At 41.2% G+C, this 26,170-nt stretch overlaps 1 protein-coding gene across 17 annotated transcripts in view; it reads right to left on the bottom strand.

Annotated features, from left to right (window-relative positions):
• The window catches only part of MYO18A (myosin XVIIIA), a 462,365-nt gene that overhangs the window by 286,718 nt on the left and 149,477 nt on the right, over positions 1-26,170 (bottom strand). For 6 of the 17 annotated variants that reach the window (XM_089683012.1, XM_089683010.1, XM_089683003.1 and 3 more), the window contains exons 3-6: positions 20,458-20,586; positions 12,473-12,560; positions 8,620-8,726; positions 7,020-7,196 (exon numbers count right to left, since the gene is read on the bottom strand). In XM_089683012.1, the coding sequence (XP_089539138.1) occupies positions 7,020-7,196; positions 8,620-8,726; positions 12,473-12,560; positions 20,458-20,586 (501 nt within the window). Of the gene's footprint in view, positions 1-7,019; positions 7,197-8,619; positions 8,727-12,472; positions 12,561-17,377; positions 17,447-20,457; positions 20,587-26,170 lie in introns of all 17 variants that reach the window. The other 11 variants (XM_089683011.1, XM_089683001.1, XM_089683014.1 and 8 more) reach the window with 3 other exon arrangements.

Below are 26,170 nucleotides of genomic sequence, written 5' to 3' on the forward strand. Positions count from 1 at the left end.
AGGACAATGACCCAAAGCAAATGTCAAAAAGCACCCATAAATGGTTTCAGACAAAGTGCTGGAGAGTACTGAACTGGCCACCAAGGAGTCCAAAATGTCAATCCCATAGAGCACCTTGGAGAGATCTCAAAACAGCAGTTGGGAAGAGGAAACCCTTCCAATCTAAGAGACCCGGAGCAGTTGGCGAAAGAAGAGTGGCCCAAAATTAAAGCAGAGAGGTGTAAGAAACTCATTAATGGTTTCAGGGTTTGTGCTACCAAATATTAAATTGTCCAGTCCATTTTGGGGGGTTTACGTGGAATGTGTCAGATTTGGCTTTTTGTTTCTCCACTTTTTTGTGTCATACCAATACAAACAAATGAAATAAATGCCTAAACATTTGTAATTGCAACAATTTTCTGGGTGAAATGATGCATTATCTGACAGATATGCAAGGGTAGCAATATTTTTGGCCATGACTGTACACTGACCGCTTACCCCCAGGATGACAGGAGCAAGTGTTCCTTCACAATCAAAAAACAGCACCCTTCCCCCATTGTATCAGCAATATCTAAGCACAGTGCTGCTGCTATTGGGGAACGGAGAGCACACTGCACATGTGCTGGTGCTGTGTTTGCTCCTGTAATACTGGGGTGAGAGCTCAACCTATGGTGTGTTAACACCTAGGCTGGAAGGGGCTGATTGCTTACAATAGGAGCTTTTCAGCCAGGTCTTGGGTGTGCTGCCCATGCCCTACAGGTATGTCCCTTTAAACAAAGCAATAGTTTTCTAACCTGCACAGATTATTTTTAACCTAAGACCCCTTGACTGCTGATAGTCCATTTCATTTAAAAGGATCTGGCTGAATGATAGCTGACTGAATTCCCAATTGTTTCTAAAGTAGAACTCCGGGCAGATATAGACTACAAAAATTACCATAGATCTGTATTTATTAATATAGCATTAAAACATTTTTTTTTAATGCAAGTAGTAAAAGGAACTAGAATTTGACTTTGAATCACCCTTCTGTAATCCCTTATACAGCATAGCTCAGATTGGAAAGGGTGAAGCAGAACAAACAGCCAATTAGTGGTGTTCATAAACTAACAAGGTGACAGCTCATCAGCCTGCTGCTTCTCCTTTCACTGTCCAGTCATGAGCTGGAGAAGGGACAAAAACTATAGTGCTATTGAACTGCAGTGGATAACAATCAGGTCTCCTGCCCTGCCAGACAAGGATGTGCTGTGTGGCAGAGCTTTGCAAATCTTAAAACTGGATGGAAAAAATGACAAGTCATTTGGCAGATAAAAATGCTACCACATACAGTACAGTATGTATTCCATAAATGTCTGTCATCTATGTAGGCTAAATTCACACTGCTCTGGCAGGACTTCAATTTCAGCTGTGGTAGAGGGCAGTGTGGTGATTCAGCACATCACACGGCTCTCTTTTTTTATGTGGCAAAATGTACACTTCACTCACTGCAATGTAGGGCAGACTGATGCACTGCGCTGCCTTACATTTCAGTGCGATTTGGCATGATGAGCGATGATAAAATGCAACATGTGTGCATTTTACCACAGCACTAGGCTGCATTGTTGTGTGAATGGGACACATAATAAAAAATTGTTTTCTAAGTGTCCCTGTGGTGACAGACATTGTACCATGCTGTAAATTGTTTGTAACTGCCTACAGTGTGAATTCAACCTTACGATCTTTTTCCATCTATGCTGCTACATGTTTGTAACTGGCTTCCCTGTTTATATTGTATAATGGAGAATGGGGTAGGATAAGTGGCAGTTGCTACCTTTAAACATGAACAAAAAGCAACATTCCAATCCAGCTTTGCATTATACAATTGTAATTTAAAAACTACACTCCACAAAATCATTTAAGGTAAGCTATACAAGAAAGCACACACACTAAAGTCTCTGATTTCTATTACGTATAGATGGACAATAATATTTACTCAAATTAGAAGTTTACCAATTAAAGCAGTATTAAACCCAAAAGCAAACATTTATTATACTGCAGCTTACCAATTCCTAAATGTGATGGCTGCATTAGTTTTCTTTTTGCTTTCCTTTACTTTAATCTGGTGATCTGGCCAGTAAGTCTGCTGTTTTTCAAAAGAATAATCTTGGGGTTCAGCTTCACTTTGTGTATTTAAATCTACTTGTACTTCTAACACTCCCCTCCCCTCAGACTGACATTGCTGCTGTCCAAATCTACCCCCTGTGCTCCTTCTTCCAGAGTGATGTATCTCTAATACAGCAGGTGTATTACTGCCCACATCACCAGGGGAAAACAGAGGGAAAAAAGCCTAAAAAGGAAACCTAATGCAACCACCACATCTAATGATTGGTAAGCTGTAATATATAAATTTTTTGGTTTGGGGTTAAACACCACTTTAACTGTATTCTCCGTTTAAATTAAACCTGTGCTAAGGAAAAAAGAAAAAAGACAGAAGTGAGAGCCACTATTTCTCAAAATACTAGCTGCCTGGCTGACAAGTTGACCTAATGGCTACAATAATACCTGAGTCAGAACTGCAGCTAAAATATCTGCAAGCAGCCGGCAATTCAGTAGGTCAAGAAAGGAAGATTTTGTATTTCTCTATTCAGTTATTTTTTTTTTCTTTTTATGAGAGCCATAATCTTAACCATCAAGCATGTAGTTCTTAAGTTAGTCCATTTCATTTAAAAGGATCTGGCTGAATGATAGCTGACTGAATTCCCAATTGTTTCTAAAGTAGAACTCCGGGCAGATATAGACTACAAAAATTACCATAGATCTGTATTTATTAATATAGCATTAAAACATTTTTTTTTAATGCAAGTAGTAAAAGGAACTAGAATTTGACTTTGAATCACCCTTCTGTAATCCCTTATACAGCATAGCTCAGATTGGAAAGGGTGAAGCAGAACAAACAGCCAATTAGTGGTGTTCATAAACTAACAAGGTGACAGCTATATCAGCCTGCTGCTTCTCCTTTCACTGTCCAGTCATGAGCTGGAGAAGGGACAAAAACTGTAGTGCTATTGAACTGCAGTGGATAACAATCAGGTCTCCTGCCCTGCCAGACAAGGATGTGCTGTGGGGCAGAGCTTTGCAAATCTTAAAACTGCAAGCAGCCGGCAATTCAGTAGGTCAAGAAAGGAAGATTTTGTATTTCTCTATTCAGTTATTTTTTTTTTCTTTTTATGAGAGCCATAATCTTAACCATCAAGCATGTAGTTCTTAAGTTATGCACTAGGTGGAGCAATACTATTTAATTGCAGCGAAAACCTAAACTAAAAAGCCACCTATTCTTGCTATACTGACCACGACCCTGTGGTCATTTTAAAACTATAAAATAAAATAAACCAGCGCTGGGTAAATAAATAAATGAATGAATGAAAAGCTGCTCGCATAAAAGGTAGACCTCTGGAACCTCCTCATAAAATATATAAACAAAATGTATGCAGCGCTTAAGACATCAAAATCAATACATAAATATAAATGAATTATGACCATATGAGTGCATAAAATTAATAAAAAGTTAGTAAGCAGTATCATAGACATATCTAGAATCAGAACAGGTGTAAACTGCGCTCCACGGCGCTGAGGATCATGATGTGAAACAACGTCACAGCTTGACGTTTAAAGTGCATATAGTGACATATGTGATGAAAGTCAATATTTCCAATGACAGCAATAAATGGTGAAAAAAATCTGTGACTGCTGTGGCTGTGAGAATGGATGTAGACTGCACTAACCAGAAAGTGCAATCTCTTGCGCATTGGAGTATATTAAGACGAACTCCTGGTCATCTAGATCTGGAACACTGCAGCACAGGGGGTCATCTGGCCAGCAACACCCAGGTATGTGACACACACCAGAGAAGGATATCCAGACTCCAGAGATTCAATCATCAGCCACCAGGGGGAACCATTCACATTACCATATGCCTGGTCAGCAGGATTCACCTTCCAGCTGAGCTGTGTACTAAAAACAAGCAGCACCACACATACTAATCCATAATCATTGTAAAACTACTGGGCTTTCCTTTTTAGCTGCCGGTTTAGTACTTCTCAAGTGGTCACAGTTACTTAAATTTACAAACCTAAGGTGCGCAAATTTTTAAACTTTCACCTTTTTTCTTTTGTGGTTGTCTCTAGGGCAGAGCCAGATCTAGGGAGGTGCTGGGGTGGGCTGGGCCCACCCAGATTTTAGCTGCATCTCTGAAAGTGCATCCACTAATACATGGGGCACTCTGGTGGGGGACCCGGATGTAAGGGGGCACTCTGAATGGAACCCTGATGTAAGGGGGCACTCTGAATGGAACCCTGATGTAAGGGGGCACTCTGAATGGAACCCTGATGTAAGGGGGCACTCTGATGGGGACCCCGATGTAAGGGGACCCCGATGTAAGCGGACACTCGGACGGGGAGCCCGATGTAAGGGGACACTCGGACGGGGACCCTGATGTAAGCGGACACTCGGACGGGGACCCTGATGTAAGGGGACACTCGGACGGGGACCCTGATGTAAGGGGACACTCGGACGGGGACCCTGATGTAAGGGGACACTCGGACGGGGACCCTGATGTAAGGGGACACTCGGACGGGGACCCTGATGTAAGGGGACACTCGGATGGGGACCCTGATGTAAGGGGACACTCGGACGGGGACCCTGATGTAAGGGGACACTCGGACGGGGACCCTGATGTAAGGGGACACTCGGACGGGGACCCTGATGTAAGGGGACACTCGGACGGGGACCCTGATGTAAGGGGACACTCGGATGGGGACCCTGATGTAAGGGGACACTCGGATGGGGACCCTGATGTAAGGGGACACTCGGATGAGGACCCTGATGTAAGGGGACACTCGGATGAAAGCACTCTGATGGGGACACCCAGGGCCATCTTTAATGTGGGGCAAAAAGGGCAACTGTCCAGGGCCATCTTTAATGTGGGGCAAAAGGGGCAACTGTTCAGGGCCCAGTCATTGTTGTGAGGCCCAAAGCAACTGCCCCCTGAGCCCACAGGGGGCAGTTGCTTTTTTTTTCAGCCTTCCGCTACCTCCTGCACTGCTCACTTCTGTCACTTGCAAGGAGCACGCCCGGCGGCTTTAGAACCCTCCCTGCTCTACACATCTGTATAGGAGAGCAGAGGAGGGAGGGGGTGGGGAATCCACACAGACAGAAGCTCCTTCTCACTAGCAACCTGCACAGACACACTGTAAGTATTCTTCTGCAGCCCCACTGTGAAAATTGTGTGTGTGTGTGTTTCTAAGTATATGTATGCGTGTGTACAGTATATGTCTGGGTGTGTATATGTGTATTTCTGAGTGTGTGTTCGTGTGTGTGTGTGTTCTGAAATTAAATCTGTTAGGAAGAGTACTTTGTACATAGATCACCCCCTCAACCCTTCATTCTGTACACACTGCACCCCTCAGCCCTGCACTCCGTACACAGCGCACCCCTCAATCCTGCACTCCGTACACAGCTCAACCCTGCACTCCATACACAGTGTAACCCGAACTCCGTACACAGTGCACCCCTCAACCCTGCACTCCGTATACAGTGCACCCCTCAACCCCATACTCTGTACATAGTGCACCCTTCAATCCTGTACTCCGTACACAGGGCACCCCTCAATCCTGCACTCCATACACAGTGTAACCCTGAACTCCATACGCAGCGCACCCCTCGATCCTGTACTCCATACATAGATCACCCCCTCAACCCTGCACTCCGTACATAGAGAACCCTTCAATCCTGCACTAAATACACAGCGCAACCCTGCACTCCATACACACTCCATACACAAGTGCAACCCTGCACTCCATACACAAGTGCAACCCTGCACTCCATACACAGCGCAACCCTTAACCCTGCACTCTTTATGTACCCTGGCAGCCCATCCTCAGAGTTGCTGCTCACATTGGGCTCTGTTCCTACCTGCACTCAGTCAACCTTCATAGTTGTGTATTCTCTGCTATGCTCATTGCTAATAACAAGTTTTAGTATTTTATGTCTAATGGTGGGTCTTGTCCCCTTCACCTTTGGTGTGCAGGAAGGGAGGAGATTGTGTGCTGTAACCTCTAGAAACCAACTAGTGAGCTGTAATGATGTGCAGTAACCTCTAGCAACCAATTAGTGATCAGTAATAATGTGCAGTGACCTCTAGCAACCAATCAGTTCACAGTAATGATGTGCAGTAACCTCTAGCAACTAATCAGTGAGTGGTAAGGATGTGCAGTACCCTCTAGCAATTAATCAGTGAGCATTAATGATGTGCAGTAACCTCGAACAACCATTCAGCAAGCAGAAATTATGTGTTGTAAGCTCTAGGAATCAGTGAGGAGTAATGATATGCTGTAACCTCTGGCAACCAATTGCGCCTGACATGCTGCAGTAAATGGATTTTGAGTCTAGCTGCTATTTACTGCATGTCTCAGAGTGGAGGACTGGGGGGGAAGGGGGTTGCAGAGGCCCAAAAAAATGTTGCCCAGGGTCCAATCAATGTTAAAGACGGCCCTGGGGACACCTGCTGTAAGGAGTAAGCTGATGGGAACCCAATGTAAAGGGGGACTATGATGAGGACTCCTGATTTAAAGGGGGCTCTGATAGGGACATCGGATATAAACCTAATGCATACTAGTGTTTCCCAGGTCGTGACACTGTCTGACAGACTCTCTGTGACTCACACACAGTGTTGGCATTTTGCCCCCTTTTTTTTACTGCACCTACAGACCAGATAGGCTTGATATGGCCCTACTCTAGGGGGACCCATTCTACAGAAAATCCTCCACAGTAAGTGGAGATCTTAGCTTTGACAGTTGGTAGGTGTCCGTACAGTTGGTAGGTGTCCTGTGTCAGTGTAAGCTATAAACATTTAGACTGCTTTCTGTTGTGGTGGCATTGGTCACCACAATGCCATCAGAGGTTCTAATACTTCCCCACAATTTGAGGATCCTTGGATGCAGTTCGACTGCTCGCTATTTTTTCTTTAACAGAAGACATAATGATTATATTGCTGCGTGTAATCTTACCTTCTCAGAATATATAGAAGGTGAGCTCATAGGATTCATAATGACCATGGCAGGTCCAGCATATGTATGTATCAAGTTGCCTCCATAGCGTTGCCGCAAAGTGTGCAGTACGCTAGCCTCATTCAGGTAAACCAGCGATGCCAAGTCTTCCACTCGATCATGTGATGGAGGATTTGCCTGTATAAAACAAAGGATTAGTTTAGGTTTCTATTGTCATCCGATATCACTGTATACAAGACAGTCCTCCAGAATGGTTTTTGGGTAAAGCAAATGTCTGAGGAGGAATTGAAGTGGTTCAAAAGGCAAATATTTTCCATAAAACAATAAACATGTTATACTTACCTGCTCTGTGCAATGGTTTTACACAGAGCAGCCCTCACCCTCCTCTTCTGTCGTCCCCCCACCGGCGCTCTCCACACCACCTCTTCTCCGAATGCCCCCATAGCAAGCCCTGTGCTGAGGGGGCACTTGTGTGAGCATGCTCCCAAGACAGGCTGTGTGCATTCATAAACAGAAATAGAAGGTCTGTGCCACACCTCCACACAGGATTTTAATGACAGCAGCCATTGGCTGTCTCAGTGTATCTTGTGAAAAGAGGAAGAGAGAGCAGTGCTGCTGCAGATGGAGACAACACTGGATCAAGAGAGAACTCAGGTAAGTTAAGGGAGGGGGAGGGGAAAGAACAGGTAGTGGGACATTTTTTATCTTAATGCAGAGAATGCATTAAAGTGGTTGTAAACCCTTACATATACCCAGTGAAGTGACTGGTCTCAAGTGATTAAACAAATCTTCCTACATAGGTTGAACTGTCGATCTCCATTTATCTGTCTCCTACATCCATTCAAAACAACAGAATTTACACAAGATCTCTCGGCTCTGAAAAGCGGGGGGGAGGGGGAACTAAAGTTACATCATTGAGGAGAGCTCTGAGAGCTGATTGGAGGAGGGAAGGGAAACACACCCCTTCATATAGCACACAGGAACTAAGCTGAGGCTGTCAATCCCAGATTGTGCCCTCTCCTGTCACCATTATTCTCTTGGTGTCAGGAAAACTTGTCAAAAGTGACTCATGCTTATAGCTCAGGAACGAGACAGTGGATGGAAATGACATGTAGTGCTTTGGATTGAGAGACACGCACTATAGAGGGATTTGCTTTGTTCGTATTTCATGTCTGAGGTTTACAACCACTTTAAAAAGGTAAAAATATGTTGACATTAGAACCAGTTTAAAAAAAAAAAATGCACTTCTGTGTGCCCATGGAGCCTTCTGATCCAAGGATTCCATACTTTAGGTCTGTCTCAGATTTGTTCACCTTCCTCCCACTGTAATAATATTCAGGGAGACCCCCAAAACTATAGCTAATGATGCCCTCATCAGATAGTACAAGAATAGGAGAGACATGATAGAGTTCCAAGGAAGCACTGTGGCTTTCATAGCACACTAACAGTCAATGATGAAGACACTTTATACAGCTTATTTCTAGGACACAGCCTAGCTTAGGAAAGTGATACAGGCAAGAGAATTTTGAATATAGCAATCTGAGGTTATAAGTAACCAGCTGTATGCATTACATGCAAGTACTTTACATGGAAAACCTACCTTTTCAATGTCATCTTCATCCACATCCAGTATACTCCCATCATGATCCAGTCGAATTTTCACTTTTCCTTCAGGTAGATTGCTGTTTTCAGCATTCAGTTTATTTGCTGCAAGATAAAAGCAAGACAAATATCAATGAATTCATACCAAATAAGTAACATGAAATCATCTGGCAGTGTGTTCACTGATTGTTTGTGTCCAGTTATTCTTAAGGGCACACAGCTGATGCTACGTTTGTCAGTATTCCAGCTCTGCTTCCCCTAACACAGAGTCTCACTCCTCTTGTTGCACTACCTTCATATACGATAAATAGAAAATTCATCAGGGGAAGCGAGTGCTCTTCACATAGGTGGTTACATGGATCATTTTACTACACAGAGAATAAAAAAAAAATCTGATGAGGAAGCCACCACATCTCCCGTGCCTAACAAACACCTTTGGCTTAGAATATTTTCTTTTTGATAATACCTATGAAGATGATTGAAAGAGAATCAAGCTCTATATTGCACTGTGCATTGGATAACTCATTCACATAACAAATAGTAATAGTGTGGTCTAATCAAATATATTCCTAGATTGTAAGCTCTAACGAGCAGGGCCTTCCGTTTCCACTACCAAATTGTATAGTAACTGTAATGTCTACCTTCATTTTGTAAAGCGCTGCCCAAACTGATGGTGCTATATAAATCCGCAAATCTGATATCTGCAGGGATGTTGGGGATGCAGAAAATCACTGAAGTAGTTGTCACTACATACAGCGCGAGCTGAAAACTTCTGGGTTCTGTGCAAGTGGCTTCCCTTCCACACACTCAGCACCCCTGCCATTCACTGATGAATACAAGGCATTCTTTCATTGGTTGAGGTGAAAAAAGGAAGGGTGGTGACATCATATTCTATACCTCATTCAATCACAGAGTGCCTTGTACTCATTAAAAAAAATACAAGGTGTTATATGAATGGCAGAGGTGCAAGCAAGCATCCCCTGTGCTCAGTGTGCAGAGGGAAAGCCACTCACACAGAACCTGGAAGATCACCGCTCTCACTGTGTGTAGCACAGGCTACTACAAGGATGTAAAGCATTACCCAGTGACCCTCTGGATATCAGATAGGCATATGTACATCGAGCCAAGCTGGCCCAATCTAAGTATGCAAAAAATACTATTCCTGATGTTCAGTTCTAAGGCGCTAAGGAGGAAGGATGTTCTGTAGTCCTTGGGTTTAGATACGTTTTAATTGTTTTTCTTTTGCACCACAGAAGAGTTTGTGCATAAATGAGGAAAAAAACGTTTTAGGACAAATTCACAGCACAAGTTTTAACTTCATTTCCATTAAAATGCCCTGGCAAGCTTATATCTTCAAACAGACACTTCAAGCACAAATAGACTTCATTCCACAAGCAGCCTATGTATACTAATCTATTTAAGAGAATTAGTTAGTACAGAGCTTCCAGGCAACATGATACGTAGTTAATAAAGTACTTTGTATTCAGATTCACTAGACACAGCTATGGCTATTTAAAGTTATGGAGATGGGGCATGAAGCATATTCATTTGAATGCCCAGATAGTAAAATTTGCACAGAACAGCTTGATAAAATTCACGCCAAGACTCATTAAGGATCACTACTGAAAATGAGATCCAGAATATCAGACAATATAAAAGTCCTCAACCCATTTATAAGTCATTATTACCATAACACATCATCAGTAAAGTACTGCTTCTGCTTCAAAGTCACTCCTAGAGACAAAGACAAACATATTTACAGTAATATTCATGATAATCATCAGCACTGTGTGCCCCTGGGGATACACTTTGAAACCTTCTTGCGTACGAGAGAAGAATCCAGACTCCTTGCCATTACATGAAGGGTTTGCATGTGAATTATGAAATGTAAAGATGTTTTCAAAATGATTTTAAGTCACCAATAACCATCCTTTCCTCAACATAGTGGGAAAGGGGTCAGCACTCTTGCCTTTCAGCTCTGGGTTTGAATCAACCAAAGACAATATCTGCATGAAGTTTGTAGTAGAAACCTTTAGGCTGCTTTCACACGGATCCATTTTTCTTCTGCTTTTTTGTAAAAAAAAAAAAAAAAAAAAAAAAAAAAGGAAGAAGACTGTTTGACCATGTAATCCTATGGAACTCTTCACACTAATTCATTGCGAGTCTTCTGCATTTAATAAAATCCCGTTTGCTGCGGTAAAAAATGCACCTCCCCTTTGAAATTCCGTGAAAACGCGACAAAAACGCATCAAAAATGCACCCACGTTCTGTTTTTGAGTCACATGCCCTGTTTAAAACACACCACAAACCTGGTAAAAACGCAGCCTAAATGTATGTGTGTCATTAGCACATTTTGCTATGGATCAGTGTAAAATATAAGGCAAAAGGGCTCTGCTCCATTTCAAAAAACAAATGTTGACAGATGCGGATGTAAACAGATGATCATCCGTTTACATCCATTTTTCCATAAAGATGCACTGATGTCCATTTTTCGTCCATCAATATATGAATGAAAAACAGACAAAAGGTCAGCACATGTGGAAGTGGCCTTAGCGAGGGTTATAACCCCTGTAAGGTTTATTTTGGCCAATCTCCCATTGCAGAGTTTTACCTTCACTTCTAGTCCCATAGCCCAAACAGGAAGTGAGAGGAAATCCCCACAAATTAAGGGAATCTCTTGGGATCCCCCAGGTGACCAGAATTAGTGTGCTCATTGGAAGATTTCCCCTCTATTACTTTTCTGGGAACAACCCAAAATGAGGGATTTTCTTCTACTTTCTATAATGGTAAACAGGACTAATAGAGAGGGTGAATCTCCCTAACGGGGGCAGAGACAACAATAAAAACTGACAAGCATTCTAATTCATCCTCACTTTATCCAAAACTAAAAAAAAGTTTGCAATTTAAAAACTTAACAGTGGGTCAATCGGCTTCCTCCCATTCTGGCCGTAGCATGTGGTTATGGATGTTAGATTGCAGCCTTTTTTTTGGGGGGTGCAGGGACTAAGGTGAAAAGATTTATGTAATCCATCAGCAGTAAATACATATGGTATAAAAGGAATAAATACATTGTTACATACGAAGTGGTATCAGAATGTTTCGAGAACTTTTTGTAACACACCAACAGATGGCACAAGACTGCACGCACCGTCACAGGGAGCACAACCTTCATAAGTCAGTGTGCCATCTGTGTACATCAGGAGCTGTAAAACTAGTGCTATTCTGACCATGTGCATTACCACGTCTGCTATTTCATCTTGGACAGCAAGATAGAACAAAGAGCAAATACAGTTCCCAATGTATACAGGACGATGTCTTTTGGCACACTGACTTATGAAGATTGGTACTCCCTGTGATAGTGCATGCTGCCTTGTGTTGCCATCTCTTGGCGTGTTACAAAATTAGTCTCTAAACTTTTTGATACCACCTCGTACATAAGCACAATACACAGTTAGACGTTTAGGCTGGTCATGGTCATACATGGAACTGCAAAGGGTTTACATCCCCAAAAACTGCCTTGCTTTTACGGACAATTTGTTTTCTGTTTGCAAATATGCCTAATGAGGCCCAATATACCCAGTGGGCACATAGGACATCTGACACTAAATTAATTTGCTGCTGTGATCAGAGACCATCACTGAAGCATCATGTGTCCAGCTAACGTTTCTTTGCACTGATGTAGGCAGAGAGTGCTTAAAGGTTGGAATGCTCTCAACATACTAATACGCTGATGGAAGGAGGTAGAATGGGAAAGCAGAAACTCGCTGTCTCCACCTTTCGGCTTCCTTCATCTGAGACAGAACTAGGTGGTATTAGTGAGGACGAATCAATACAAAAGTTCATAAACGTACCAAGAGAGAATCCTTCTTTGTGAACCAGCCACACTTTCTCGGTCTCATACCAGTTCTGCTCAGCAGAGATCTGCTCCTCCGTCTTTGCCTGTAGAGAGATGAAAATTTCAATTAAAACTGATTCGTACAGGAAAGGCCAGCCTTACAGGATGTTACACACTCCAACACTTAGCACAGCCAGATTCCAGAACACACAATGGAAAAACCAATTCACAATCGGGGAGAATGTACATGAATGCACATGAAGCCACTGCACAGCTGCTGTAATAATCACGAAAATACGCAAACGCATGCAGAACAAAGCAATAACGTTGACAAATAACACATATCAAATACCTAAAAATGATTTTAAAAAAATACAATGCCCACACAAATCTACTCAAACCCTGCCTCTTTACAACCAAAAGAAAATCTAATGCAGGCCATAAACGGGTCATTTATCAGGCAAATTTTCGTCCACACGAAAAATCGGCTGATATTCACACCGTTAGTGGGGCTAGCCCGTCAGCCGTTTTTCGCGGATCTCATTTATTTTTATCGGTCATGCTGGAAAATCTGTGAAAAACAGCCTTTTTTCCGTGGCCATTGGTGGCAGCATCGGCAACAGGGCCGACCGATTTTTCGTTTAATCGGCCGAAAATTTGGCCGATAAACGGCCCGTCTATAGCCTGCATTAGGCTCCATGCACACTAGCGTTTTTTCTTAAGCCCTTAGAAGCAGTTATTAGCACTTTTTTCTGTTCCTAGAAGCTAAATAAATAGGGGTTTGTTTACTAAAGCTGGTTCACGCAGAATCTCATGCACTTTTGCATAGAAACCAATCAGCTTACAGGTTTTATTACTAAAGCTTAATTGAACAAGCTGAATTTAGAAGCGGATTGGCTACCATGAACAGCTGCACCAGATTCTTAGTGAACCAGCTTTAGTAAATAAACCCCATAGTGTTATTCTATGTGTTCATGCACACTACTTTAGGCTCTTAGCGTTTTTTGAGCTTCAGCATCTGGAAGCAGGAAAAAAATCAAAGTTGTTTTTTTGGAGCGTTTTTCCAGAAGAAAAAAAACGCTAAAACACTCCTAAACGCTACTAAAATGCTCCCAACAGCTTTTTTCTTTTCCTACATGTATTGTAAAACACTAATAAAACGGTAACGCTCCTAAACGCTTCTAAAATGCTAATAAAAAAACACTATTACCAGCGTTGTTTTTCTAGCATTTTTCCCCCGCATTTTGTGAGCTTAAAAAAAAAAAAACCCGCTAGTGTGCATGGAGCCTCATAGCGTCTTTTAGTAGCGTTTAGGAGCATTAACGTTTTATTAGCGTTTTTACAGTGCATATAGAGAAAAAAAGAAAAAGCTAGAAAAAAAGCTGTAAGTAGCGTTTTAAGAGCATTTAAAAGAGTTTAGAGTTTTTTCGGCTGGAAAAAAACATCCCAAAAAACAATACTTTTTCTGCTCCTAGAAGCTGAATCTCAAAAAACACTAATAGCCTAAAGTAGTGTGCATGAACACATAGGATAACACTATTTAGTTCTCAAGGAGCCTAAATAATATAATTAAAAATCAAAATGTACAGAAGATATAAATGAGCAAGTGTGAACTTGTGCACCAATTCCATCTCCGGTTAGAATACTGGCATCTCTATCATTACATTGTACGTAAGCCAGCAATCCAGGAAAAGAAACTGCAAAAAGATTTACTTTAGATCACGTGTCATAAAACTCAAATACCAACATTTTGAGGTCAGCCAGGTATATACTTGGGTTTTAAGGCATGATCACAAGGAAATGTCTTTGCATCATTATCTACCGGTGTGCGATTTCTAATTCTATGAAGCAATAACAACCTGACAATGATCTCTTCCCTACTTTATTCAATGTCGGTTTACCTGTCCTTTAACGGAACAAGCTAAAATAATAACACTGTCATGCACTAAACATGCAAAGACAGCACATCGTAAGGTAGAATGGGACATGGCAGCAGGTAGTTCTGAGGGAAAAAAAATGATCTGCAATGACTGGGGCAGAATCAGATATGTAGGGGTTCCTCTGGGGGGCAAAATCAAGCCCAGCCAACCATTATATTAGGTTGCATGGAAAGCTCTGGTAAATGTGTGCCTATACTTCCTTGTCCATGCAGAAATGAGAAAGAAGTGATGGCCATCAGTTTTGTTGCAATGATGACTGCATTTAAGAAAATGTAGATGCAATAACCTAGATTTTAGGTATGTAAAGTCAAGCAGGATAGTAAAAGAACTGAATGTAGCTTTAACAAAACAATAAGAAAAATAAAAAATGATAAGCGGATACAGTGGGAAAAATTATTTGATCCCCTGCAGATTTTATAATTTTTATCATATGTGTATTTTAAATAATAGAGACAGAATATCAACCAAAACATACAATACAAATGTTATAGAGTTGCAGTGCAGTGAGTAAAATAAATATTTAATCCCCAAAATATGACTTAATACTTAGTGAAGAAACCCTTGTAGGCAAGCACAGAGGAAAGATGTTTCTTGTAGTTGGTTACCAGGTTTGCACACATCTCAGGAGGGATTTTGGTCCACTCTTCTTAACAGATCTCTAAATCCTTATGTTTTCTTGGCTGTCGCTTGGCAACTTGAAGTTTCAGTTCCTTCCATAAATTTTCTATAGGATTAAGGTCTGGAGACTGGCTAGGCCACTCCATGACCTTAATGTGCTTCTACTTGAGCCACTCCTTTGTTGCCTTGGTGGTATGTTTTGGGTCATTGTTGTGCTGGAAGACCCATCCATGACCCATCTTCAGTGTTCTGGCTGAGGGAAGAAGGTTCCCATCCAAGATTTTACAATACAAAGCCCCATCCATTGGCCCCTCAATGCAGCAAAGTCGGCCTCTACCTTTAGAAGAGAAACAGTCTTCTCGAGGAGGGGGACCTTGCAGGTGCTGCAGGATTTCAATCCATGGCAGCATACTGTGTTACCAATGGTTTGTTTGGTGACTGTGGTCCCAACTACCTTGAGATCATTCACAAGCTCCTCCTGTGTAGTTCTGGGCTTATCCCTCATTTTTCTCATGATCATCCTTACCCCATGAGGTGAAATCCCACATGGAGCTCCAGACCGTGGGCAAATGTTATTTTGTATTTCTTCCATTTGCGAATGATCACTCCAACAGTTGTCTCCTTTCATCAAGCTTCTTGCTGGTGGTCTTGCAGCCCATTCCAGCCTTATGCAGGTCTACAATCTTGTCTCGGACATCATTCGACAGCGCCTTGGTATTGCCCATGGTGGTAAGGTTTGAATGGAAAAAAGATTTTGTGAACAGGTGTCTGTTATACACATAACAAGTTGTCATTAGGAGCACCTTCTTAAATTGACAGGACTAAGCTGTGTACCACGTGAGCACATAGCCAGCCAGTCTGTGGGAGCCAGAATTATTGTTGGTTGGTAGGGGATCAAATACTTTTTTTACTCACTGAACTGCAACTCAATTTATAACACCTATGATAAAAATATAGACCCTTAATTTCTTTGTAAGTGGGCAAACTTCCAAAATCTGCAGAGGATCAAATTATTATTTTCCCCACTGTATTTGAGACTAATATATTTGTGTTTTTCTCAAATTGAACAGGTTAATCTTATGAAAGGGTGCCTCAGTGAACAAAAATGCTGCTGCTTTTGTATCTGAACAACAGGACCTCTGCCAACTGTGTCTGCATCGAACAGGATGTCAGGTGACTGACAGGGCCACCCATTAAGTGAATTTTGGCTGGTTCATCAAGAACTGGCCGAAATCTGAACAATATATGGTCAGCTTTATCCGGAGTAACAAATGCAATTCAGAACGTTATTGGACAGAGATCAGCAGAGTTAACCCAGAAAAAAACACAGCCGGCCATGTCCTACTGCCTAACCCAGCCTCTCATCCTTTTTACCATAGAGGAACCCTTAAAACCAATTCATCAGGGGCAGTGGGAAAAATGTCCTCTACATTGGTGGTCAGAAGGACACTTTGACAAACAACTAAAACAATTGTTGGTTTCCTGCTGCTGGCTCTGAAAAGTTGTTTTGGCCCTGGTATTATGGAGGACCCATCAAATTGGAGGTCAATTGGCTACAGCTCAAGGAACTACCAACCTCTGGAGCAGTGGTCTCCAAACCTTCTTAAGAAAGGGCCAGGTTACTGTCCTTCAGACTTTAGGGGGGCTGGACTGTGCCCAATGGGAGTAAACAATGCCTGATCTTTGGTACTAAGGAAAGAAATAGTTGGTGTCAGTGGGACGAATAGTGCCCCATTTTTTTTGTCAGTGGAAGGAGTTATGCCACATCATTGGTGTCAGTGGAAGGAATAGTGCCCCACTGCTTGTGTCAGTGGCAGGAATTATCCCTTAAGGACCAGATAAAAGCAAGCAAAGTGCCGCAGTTTGGAGACCACTACTCTCGAGGAACCCATCCTACAATGCTTATAGTTTATGACATAGGGTTCAATGCGTGGCACCAGGTACCTCTGTCCACATATTAAATATGTCTGAGGAGGAAGCACCATATAGCAAATACAGCTGATGAACATTTTGTTTCCTTAACACACCACATTAAAACCATTTGTGAATCTAGTATTAAAAGCACAAAAATAAATCAATAAATTGTGTTAAAACCTAGTCTTAGTCTTTAAATCTTATTTTATTTTTTTTTTGCACATTTCAGTTTCTTACCATCCTGCATGGTAAATTCAGCCTGAAATAGTTGTAGAGCTTACAGTTGTATAGTTCTTCACAGGAATAGTACATTGTGCAGATGTATATTGAATTTTTGGAAAATGGACAATGGACATGATAATGTGATGACTAACCTGCTAACATGGAACAGTTCATTTCAGGAAAGACAAACACACAACAAAACACAGCAGAACACATCACCGGCCAACCTGAGGCAGAGCACTGGGTGAGCTCAGAGGCGAAGCTGGGGCATCTTCCGTGGCACCCTGTGAAGCCGACTGGCAACAGGAAGGCAAGCAAGTCTAGTTAGTGGTTATTGCATAGCCAGTCCAGGAGCCACAAGAAGCTAGTGATGACTCTAATTTCACCGATGCTGAAATGCAGCTTGTATCATCTACACTGCAGCAAACGGGTAAACAACTACATAGATACAACATGATAACTTTATTTAATCTATGCTGAAGAGTTTATATAAGTGAGTAAATTGGATGAATAAATCACTTTAACAAAACAGAACTAAATATAAAAATGCAGATGGAAAACATGACTGAAACAGAAGTTTGATTGTTATTATACCAGAAGTCCTTAGTTACTGTAGATTATGTAAGTAAGCCATTTTACCTTTTATAACATGTTACTTCTGTTTTCGGGGGGGGGGGGATGTAACATCTTAATTATGTGGCAGCCCCCGGTATCCCCTGATCCCCCGTTGTGACATCAGGCTGGAAATCCTTTGCCCTCACCCGCTGTCACAATTATTTGAAAACATGTCCATGTGGGCCTCCGCTCAACCAGTCTTATCATTCATTCACAGTTCTATGAGTGGGAGAACTACATCTACTGTTAGCCATTGTGGCTGGTCGCTTGTAGTTCTCAATGAACTACCAGGGCACTTGTGAGTGCTCTAGGCAGTTTATTGACTCGTCCTGTCATTCAGTAACTGCCTGCCTGTACAAGGTAGGGCAGACAGTTACATTGACAATCTGCAGGAGCCTTGCATTGCATCCGTGATCAGCTGATCACAGGTGCACTGCCTTAAAGGCTCCTAATAAAAATATAAATGTACATTTTTTTTACCTGTAAAAAGATAAATCTAATAGATTCCTTGATCCACACAAAAAATTGTGAATGCACAAGTCTGCCCAGCTATTGTAAATGACAGCCTGTAAAACTGTCAAAAATACCTAAACAGTGGCTGCATCTGACAGGATGCAGTCACTGCTCAGTCAATTTTCAACCTGTATCCTTTCACAAAAGTTGATTAAACTATTGACTTTTGTCGAGTCAGCTGGAGCAAACACGGGCTCAGTTTTAGAAAGAATTGAATTTTAGGAAGTGTTTTGATATCTATACCAATATTTCAGTAATTTTGTGATGTGCAAGGAGACTGAAGAGGAGAGCTGAGGAGCATAGAGATAGATTTGCTTGTCATCAGTAAATAGATGGTATTGGAATCCATGCAAAGAGGAGAAAATGGAGAACAGAAGAGGTCTGAGGACAGAATCTTGGGGGTTCCCTATGGAAAAGACAGGGGGAGGTAGAATTTTATGGGATGCTGCAGAAGAGCCTTGAAAGATAGGAGGAGAACCAAGAAAGAGCAGAGTACATTCTGGACCACCTAAGAGCATTAAAACAGATGTAGGTTTCACAAAGGCTACAAGTCTGCATTTATTGGGAACATTAAACTACCATCATTGAAAACAGATCATAAAAAAATAAGTGAATATCTGTCAGAAGGTTATGTGTGTATGGACCATACAATTATTCAATATTTACACATCTTTTTTCTTTTCTTAGTATTGTTATTAAAACACAGGCATGCACAAGGCTTTTTTTAATGAAATATGACATGGTGACATTTTAGTGTTCACAGTACTGCAAGTCAATCTGGACATCCATATAAGAATAAAAGTTATAGATCATGGGGGTTATTTACTAAAACTGCATTGTGAATAAACTGGTGCCGCTCTTCAGAGAAACCAATCAGCTTCCAGGTTTTAAGCTTCATTGAACAAGCTGAAGTTAGAAGCTGATTGGCTGCTATGCACAGCTACACCAGATTCTGAGTGCTCCAGTTTTAGTAAATCCCCCTCCATGTATAGCACATATAAGGCCTCTTGCACATGTATTCATTATTAACTGATGTTTATACACCAGAGGTTTATGTTCCGTACATGCCCATAAACATGGATAAATGCTTAAAATTCTTCTTCATCCTCATCTAGCTGCAAGTGTTGCAATTTACGCTTATACACTCGTACATACATGTGTATATGTATAAAGGTGTATGATCTTCAATTGCACTCAAAAGTAAAAATGTTCTCTATTTTTATGGCTCTGAATGCATTGCTGCATTGTGGATTGTTATGCAGCTATGTGTAATGTCCCAAAGACAACAGTGCATCAATGTTCAGATCCATGAAAAAAAAAAAAAAAAACAGCTACAAACACAGCTTTTTTTTTTTTACTTTCACACATGTGAAAGAGGCCTTAGACTTTATTTAACAGAAACCCATACAGAGAGAATATGTAAGCTGCTACTGCTAGTCTTTCCTTTTCAAAATGTTGGTTGTCTTGACTATCATACCAATCCAATGGCTTTTTACTTTGAATAGAGAACAAATAAGCACATCAAGGGCTCTATCTCCACTCTGGTTTCATATGTGCATGCTTGTTCTGGGTCAGCAACTAAGTAGTGAAACCAGAGCCAACCAACAGAATAAACCAGGGTTTCTTAACAGGGTTCCATGGAACTCTAAAGGTTCCTCCAGAGGTTGCTAGGGGTTGCATGAGCAATTTCTGCCTTTCAGATAAGTTCCCACTGACACCAGTGATCTTTTTAGCTATCTTTAAGGGGGTAAGTCTTCCCAATACCACAAATGTAAGGTGCATTCTTCTCACTGACCATCACAATAATGTATCATGGGTTGTAGATATAGTAATTTTTAGCAGGGGGTTTTCTGAGACACGAAAGTTATTTTAAGGGTTGAAAATGTTGGGAAAGACTGGAATAAACAAATGGCTCTTTCGAATGAGTTCAGCAATAGCAGACCCCATATTTCCCTCACTCAAGGACTATTTCATTATCGCAGAAATAGCAATGATGTGCAGTAAATCCCAGCAACATCAAAGCCAAGTTCTTGCTGGATTCTGCACTGTGTTATCAATGAATGCCCCAAGTCACCAGGAGAAGATTATACTGCACACATGCACAACATGCAGAAAGGAAATGCTGGGATGTGGGTGAAGGTTAGTCATGGGCAGGAAGGACATGTGAAGAGAGCCTTACACTCCAGCATGACACACGCGCACAGACACCAGCCCAGATGTGGACAGAAGACGAGGCTGGGTTGGCAGACAGATCCTGGGGGTACAGTACCTGGCTCTGAGGAGAAGAGCTAGAGGCTGCTGGTTCCAGCTATGGCAGCAAGAATATGAAAGAGAGCAGAGATGAGAAACCAGAGAAAATATCAGATACCAAAACAGCAGATGGAACACTGTAGACAGTTATTACCAGGAATGCTGATACCATATTAGCCTGCAGGATTATTTACAAAGTATAGGAAAGCACAAGTACATGCCATCATTATTCACCTAAAGTAGAAAAAGGGATGTCTTCCTTACACCTCTCTACACTGCTAGCGCATAACATCTAATTACAAAGAAGCAGAATTACAAAGGATGCATTTTCAAAGCTAGATTTATTCAAAACTAAAATAAAGCTTCAGCCAAAATATTTTTTATTTTTATATAAAATGTATATTTTTTTGTATATACAGTTGTGGAAAAAAAATATTGGCACCCCTGCATATCTGTCAGATAATGCACCCCTTCACCCAGAAAATGTTTGTAATTACAAATGTTTAGGTATTCTCACGTTATTTCTTTTGTTTGTATTGGTATTACACAACAAAAGTGGAGAAACAAAAGCCAAATCTGACACATTCCACGCAAAACGCCAAAAATGGACTGGACAAAATTATTGGCACCCCGAATTTAATATTTGGTAGCACACCCCTTAGAAAGAAATAACTGAAATCAATTGCTTTCTGTAACCATCAGTTTCTTACACCTCTCTGTTGGAATTTTGGACCACTCTTCTTTCGCTAATTGCACCAGGTCTCTCATATTGGAAGGGTTCCTTATCCCAACTGCTGTTTTGAGATCTCTCCACAGGTGCTCTATGGGACTGAGAACTTGGCTCATTATCCTGCTGTAAGACCTATGACCTCTGATGGGGACCCAACTTTCTGACTTTGGGACCTACATTGCACCCCAGAATGCTTTGCTAGTTTTCAGATTTCATAATGCCATGCACGCGGTCAAGACATCCAGACAACCTCAATACATCAGTGAACCTCCACCATGTTTGACTGTAGGGACTGTATTCTTTTCTTTAAAGGCCTCATTTCTTTTTTAAAAAATAGTAGAATGATGGGCTTTACCAAAAAGCTGTAATTTTGTTTCGTCTGTCAACATCACATTCTCCCAAAAGGATTTTAGCTTCCTCAGGTAAGTTTTGGCAAACTCTAATCTTACTTTTTTATGTTTCTGTGTCAGCAATGGGGTCCTCTTGGGTCTCCTACCATAGCATCCCTTTTCATTCAGATGGCGATGTGTAGTGTGAGCTGACACAGTTGTACCCTGTGCCTGAAGGTCAACTTAAATTTGCCTGGAAGTTGATCGAGGTTCTTTAGCCGCCATTCGAACAATCCTTTGTTGCAATGTTTGATAAAGTTTTCTCGTTCATCCCTGTCCAAGGAGATTAGCTACTGTGCCATGGGCTGTAAACTTGACAATGTTTTACACAATGGACAAAGGAACATTAAGATCTCTGGAGATGGACTGATAACCTTGAGATTGTCCATGCGTTTCCACAATTTTGCTCTCTAATCCTCAGACAATTCTTTGTTGCTCTTTCTTTTCTCCATGCTCCATGTGGCACACAGAGACACACAACAGAAAGGTTGAGTCAATTTTTAACCAATTTTAGCTGGTTGCTGGTGTGATTTCTATATTGTCAGCACCTGTTAATTGATACAGCTGAACTAAATTACAAATTACAAGAGCATCAAAAACTTGGGATGCAATTGTTTCTTACAATTTTGAGAAAGTGCCAATAATTTTGTCCAGTCCATTTTTGGGGTCTTGCATGGAATGTGTCAGATTTGTTGTTTTAGTTTCTCCATTTTTTTCTGTCATACCAATACAAACAAAAGAAATAAACATGAGAATGGCTAAACATTTGTAATTGCAACAATTTTCTGGGTGAAGTGGTGTATTATCTGACAGAAATGCAGGGGTGCCAATATTTTTGACTATGATGGCATACATATATGTTTGGACATAGTAGGGAGGAAGTAGAATATCTGTCAGGTTTTAAATGCCGTTAGTGTCCCCTCCAGGAGAACTTCTCCTTACTTCCTGTTCTGTAAAAACATCCATCAAAGTGGAGCATGGACAGCAATAAAATATTTATAAAGATTCTAAACATTCTGCATGCTATGGTCACTGAAAGGGGACATTATGGAGCCAAGCAAAGCAGTCCCACTCCTTGAGATGTACAACGTATTCTCTGTAACAAATGGAAAATGAGCCAAAAGTGCAAGACCACCTTGAGATGGCGAAGGCAAGATCTCAGCTTCAGTTTTTCAGGGGCCTCAAAGTCACAACTGACACATTAAAAACAAGTATGTGGAAATTGCGTATCTATGAGCATGCAGTGATATATAATAACCTGAAGCAGATAAATTAGAAATAACCTTTTTGCATGCTTTACATGCCAAACTGCCAAGGTCAGCTTTGCTATTGGTTATTGTTGGTTATATCACAACAGTGGTACAATGTTATTTCAATAAAGTATTCTGTAAACCAGTGGTCTCCAAACTGTGGCCCTGATGTGGCCCTTTGCTTGCCTTTATCCGGCCCTTGGGGACTATTCCTCCCACTAATGCTAATGATGGGGCACTATTCTTCCCACTATTATTAATGATGGGGTACTATTCTTCCCACTATTATTAATGATGGGGCACTATTATTCCCACTATTATTAATGATGGGGCACTATTCTTCCCACTATTATTAATGATGGGGCACTATTCTTCCCTCTATTATTAATGATGCAACAGTATTCCTCCCATTGAAACCAACAATGGAGCAGTATTCCTCCCACTGGCTTCAACAATGGGGCACTAGGTCTTCAACTGATACCAATGATGGGGTACTATTTATGCCACAAATACCAATGATGATTACCCTAATGTAATGTTTATTCTCATTGATGCTGGATCAGGGACATTTTGTACTCCTTCTGGCCACAATCCGGCCCCCTCAAAGTCTGAAGGACAGTAAACTGGCCCTATGTCTGAAAAGTTTGGAGACTCCCTGCTGTAAACCATGAAAAATAAGCAGCCTATGTTCAGCTGTAACAACGGTCAAGTGACATAGTAAGCAGCACGTTCATTCTACAGACATTTAAGCTGCAGCTGGGCAGTAACAGAGCCAAAAGTACAATGCTAAAGTATATGGAAACAGTTCTTTAGACAGCTGTAACAGACAGGCCTGCAATAACAACAATAATAAAAAAAGCAGATAAACAGACAGACTTATTACACACATTATATATAAAGCCATAACAAAGTCATCAACATTTTCAGAGCATGCTGTCACCAAACATTACATTAAATGATGAAATAAGAGCTGTTGATTCATATAAAAATAAATGCCTGCATAACTCACGAACCGCCAAAAGCAGGCCATTTAGGGTGATAAATGTACAATCAAGAAACGGTTATAATGTTATTCAAGTTTTTTGAATAGGCAAATATTAGCGCAAATGCTTACTGCATATGCTACAATTTTAGTTGGCTAACTTGGTTGTCCGTATGTCTTTCAGCTAAGTTGGCTAAATTTTGAAAGCCTGCGGAGGGTTCCACCAGCGGAATTCAAGAGATTAAACCTGGCTAGATGATGGCGCATATGCATAAACATGGAACTCAGTCAAGCAATCGTGGTTCAAATTTTCAGGGCTGAGTGACAACAGAATCACTTTTTATGATATCCTATAATCCTGTAGTCTGATGCAGAATTTAAAATTTGGGAAAAAAATACACATCAAATAAGGCAAACATAACATGTACCATTCAAATACAATTATGCGGTGTCTGCCACTTGCCTTTGTTTCAGTATTGAGAGGCAGAAACTTAAAATGTCAATGGAAGATCAACGTAAAGTAGGAAGGATACAGCTTCATCTTCAAATCCACCAAAAACTAAACTTTGTATTGACCAGAGTTTAGGTAGTTAAGGAGTTCAAGGGCAATAGGCCCTATGTTTAAATAACCTGTAGGTGAAGTTTATACAGATTGGGATTCTTGCCAAATAACTTTAGCACCAGCCAAGTACCTCCAATGTACATAGGTTCTGAAAGGGCGTGACGTACCGTTCTGAACAGCACAGTACACACTTCTGCATTCTTTGGCTACCTGAATGTTGCCTACAATGTTGGGGCCCTGCCAATAACTATATCCCTGATGTTAAATCTGTCATAGCAAGCATATAAGAGGTGCAAATTAACACAGCTTTGTATTCATCAATACCTTATTACATGTATTTATTTAGTTTTTTTACACTGCGCAGAGTAAGTATATGTAATCAGTGCATCGACACTGTTTATTTCACTGCACACAGGAGCGCCCACTTTACAACCTGGTTTCGGGTGTGAACCAACCCTAAGCGTTACTGAACTCAATAGAGAAAAGTTACACCCGTTGTCAAGATAAGACTGTATAGCAGAGCTGTTCTCCACTTGGACAAGGTGGAGAGCATGGTGTCACCATCCCTATTGTTCCACCTCTGTCCAACCAGAGAATGCATTAAATAAAAAAAAAACAAAAACAAAAAAAAACAAGGCATTCTCTGAATGGTGGCGATGCCAAGCAACTCCTCCCCCCCCCCATCCCTTTCCTCCCCAGTAGTTACTATGCAGAAAAGCAGCACAGCCTCCAAGAGATGGCGGCCATCACTGTAGTAGCTCCAGCTCTGTGCACAGCACAGCCATGCAAAGCAGTGTGCTTACAGTGAAGCACAGGGACACAGACACAAGTAAAACAGTACCCAGTTAACCCTTTGATCACCCGTCATGTTAACCCCTTCCTGCCCAGTGCCATTAGTACAGTGTCAGTGCTTTTTTTTTTTTTTAGCACTGATCACTGTATTGGTGTCACTGGGGATGTCAGTGACACCAAGTCAGTTCCCCCCCAGTGTCAGAATGCCTGCCGCAGTCCTGCTATAAGTCGCTGATCGCCACCATTACTAGCAAAAATTTTAAAAAATCCCAGTGTATATACCGCCATTTGTAAATGCTATAACGTTCATCACGTAAGCCAATTAATTTACACATATTGGGATTTTTTTTTAGCAAAGACATTTAGCAGAATACTTTTGGCCTAAATTTATGCCGAAATTTGATTTTTTTTTCTACTGGACATGTTTACTAGCAAAAAGTCAAAAATATTGTTTTTTTTCTCAAAATTGTCGGGGTTTTTTTTTTTTGTAGCACAAAAAAATAAAATAAAAAACATACAGGTAATCAAATACCACCAAAAGAAAGCTCAATTCATGGGGTGAAAAAAACGCGAAGGTAATGCAAAAAAAATGGCCTGTTCAGGATTAGCTGATTATTGTCTGATTAGCAGTAATTGTGAACGAGAAGACTCACTGCTGACCGAGAAGACTCACTGCGTTCCCCCCCAACACCACAATAGTGCGGTGGGAGGGAACACTGACTTTTTTGATGGGGAATCAAGTGATTTTCTTTTCTTCCTGTATAAGATGGGGATGGCTGCTGCACACAAAAGGTTTTTACCTTCACACATGCAGGTAAAAAAAAACCTTGAGCCTTTACAATCACTGTAGCCTCCCTAGCGGTCTGATTATGTCAGTATTTCTGTGCTCAAAGCGCTACATTTTTTTGCATGGAAATATGTATTTTTTTTATTGTAG

Source organism: Staurois parvus, unplaced genomic scaffold, assembly GCF_062004578.1.
Source record: "Staurois parvus isolate SC_StPar_1 unplaced genomic scaffold, SC_StPar_1.0 ptg000299l, whole genome shotgun sequence".
NCBI classification, from domain to species: Eukaryota; Metazoa; Chordata; class Amphibia; order Anura; family Ranidae; genus Staurois; species Staurois parvus.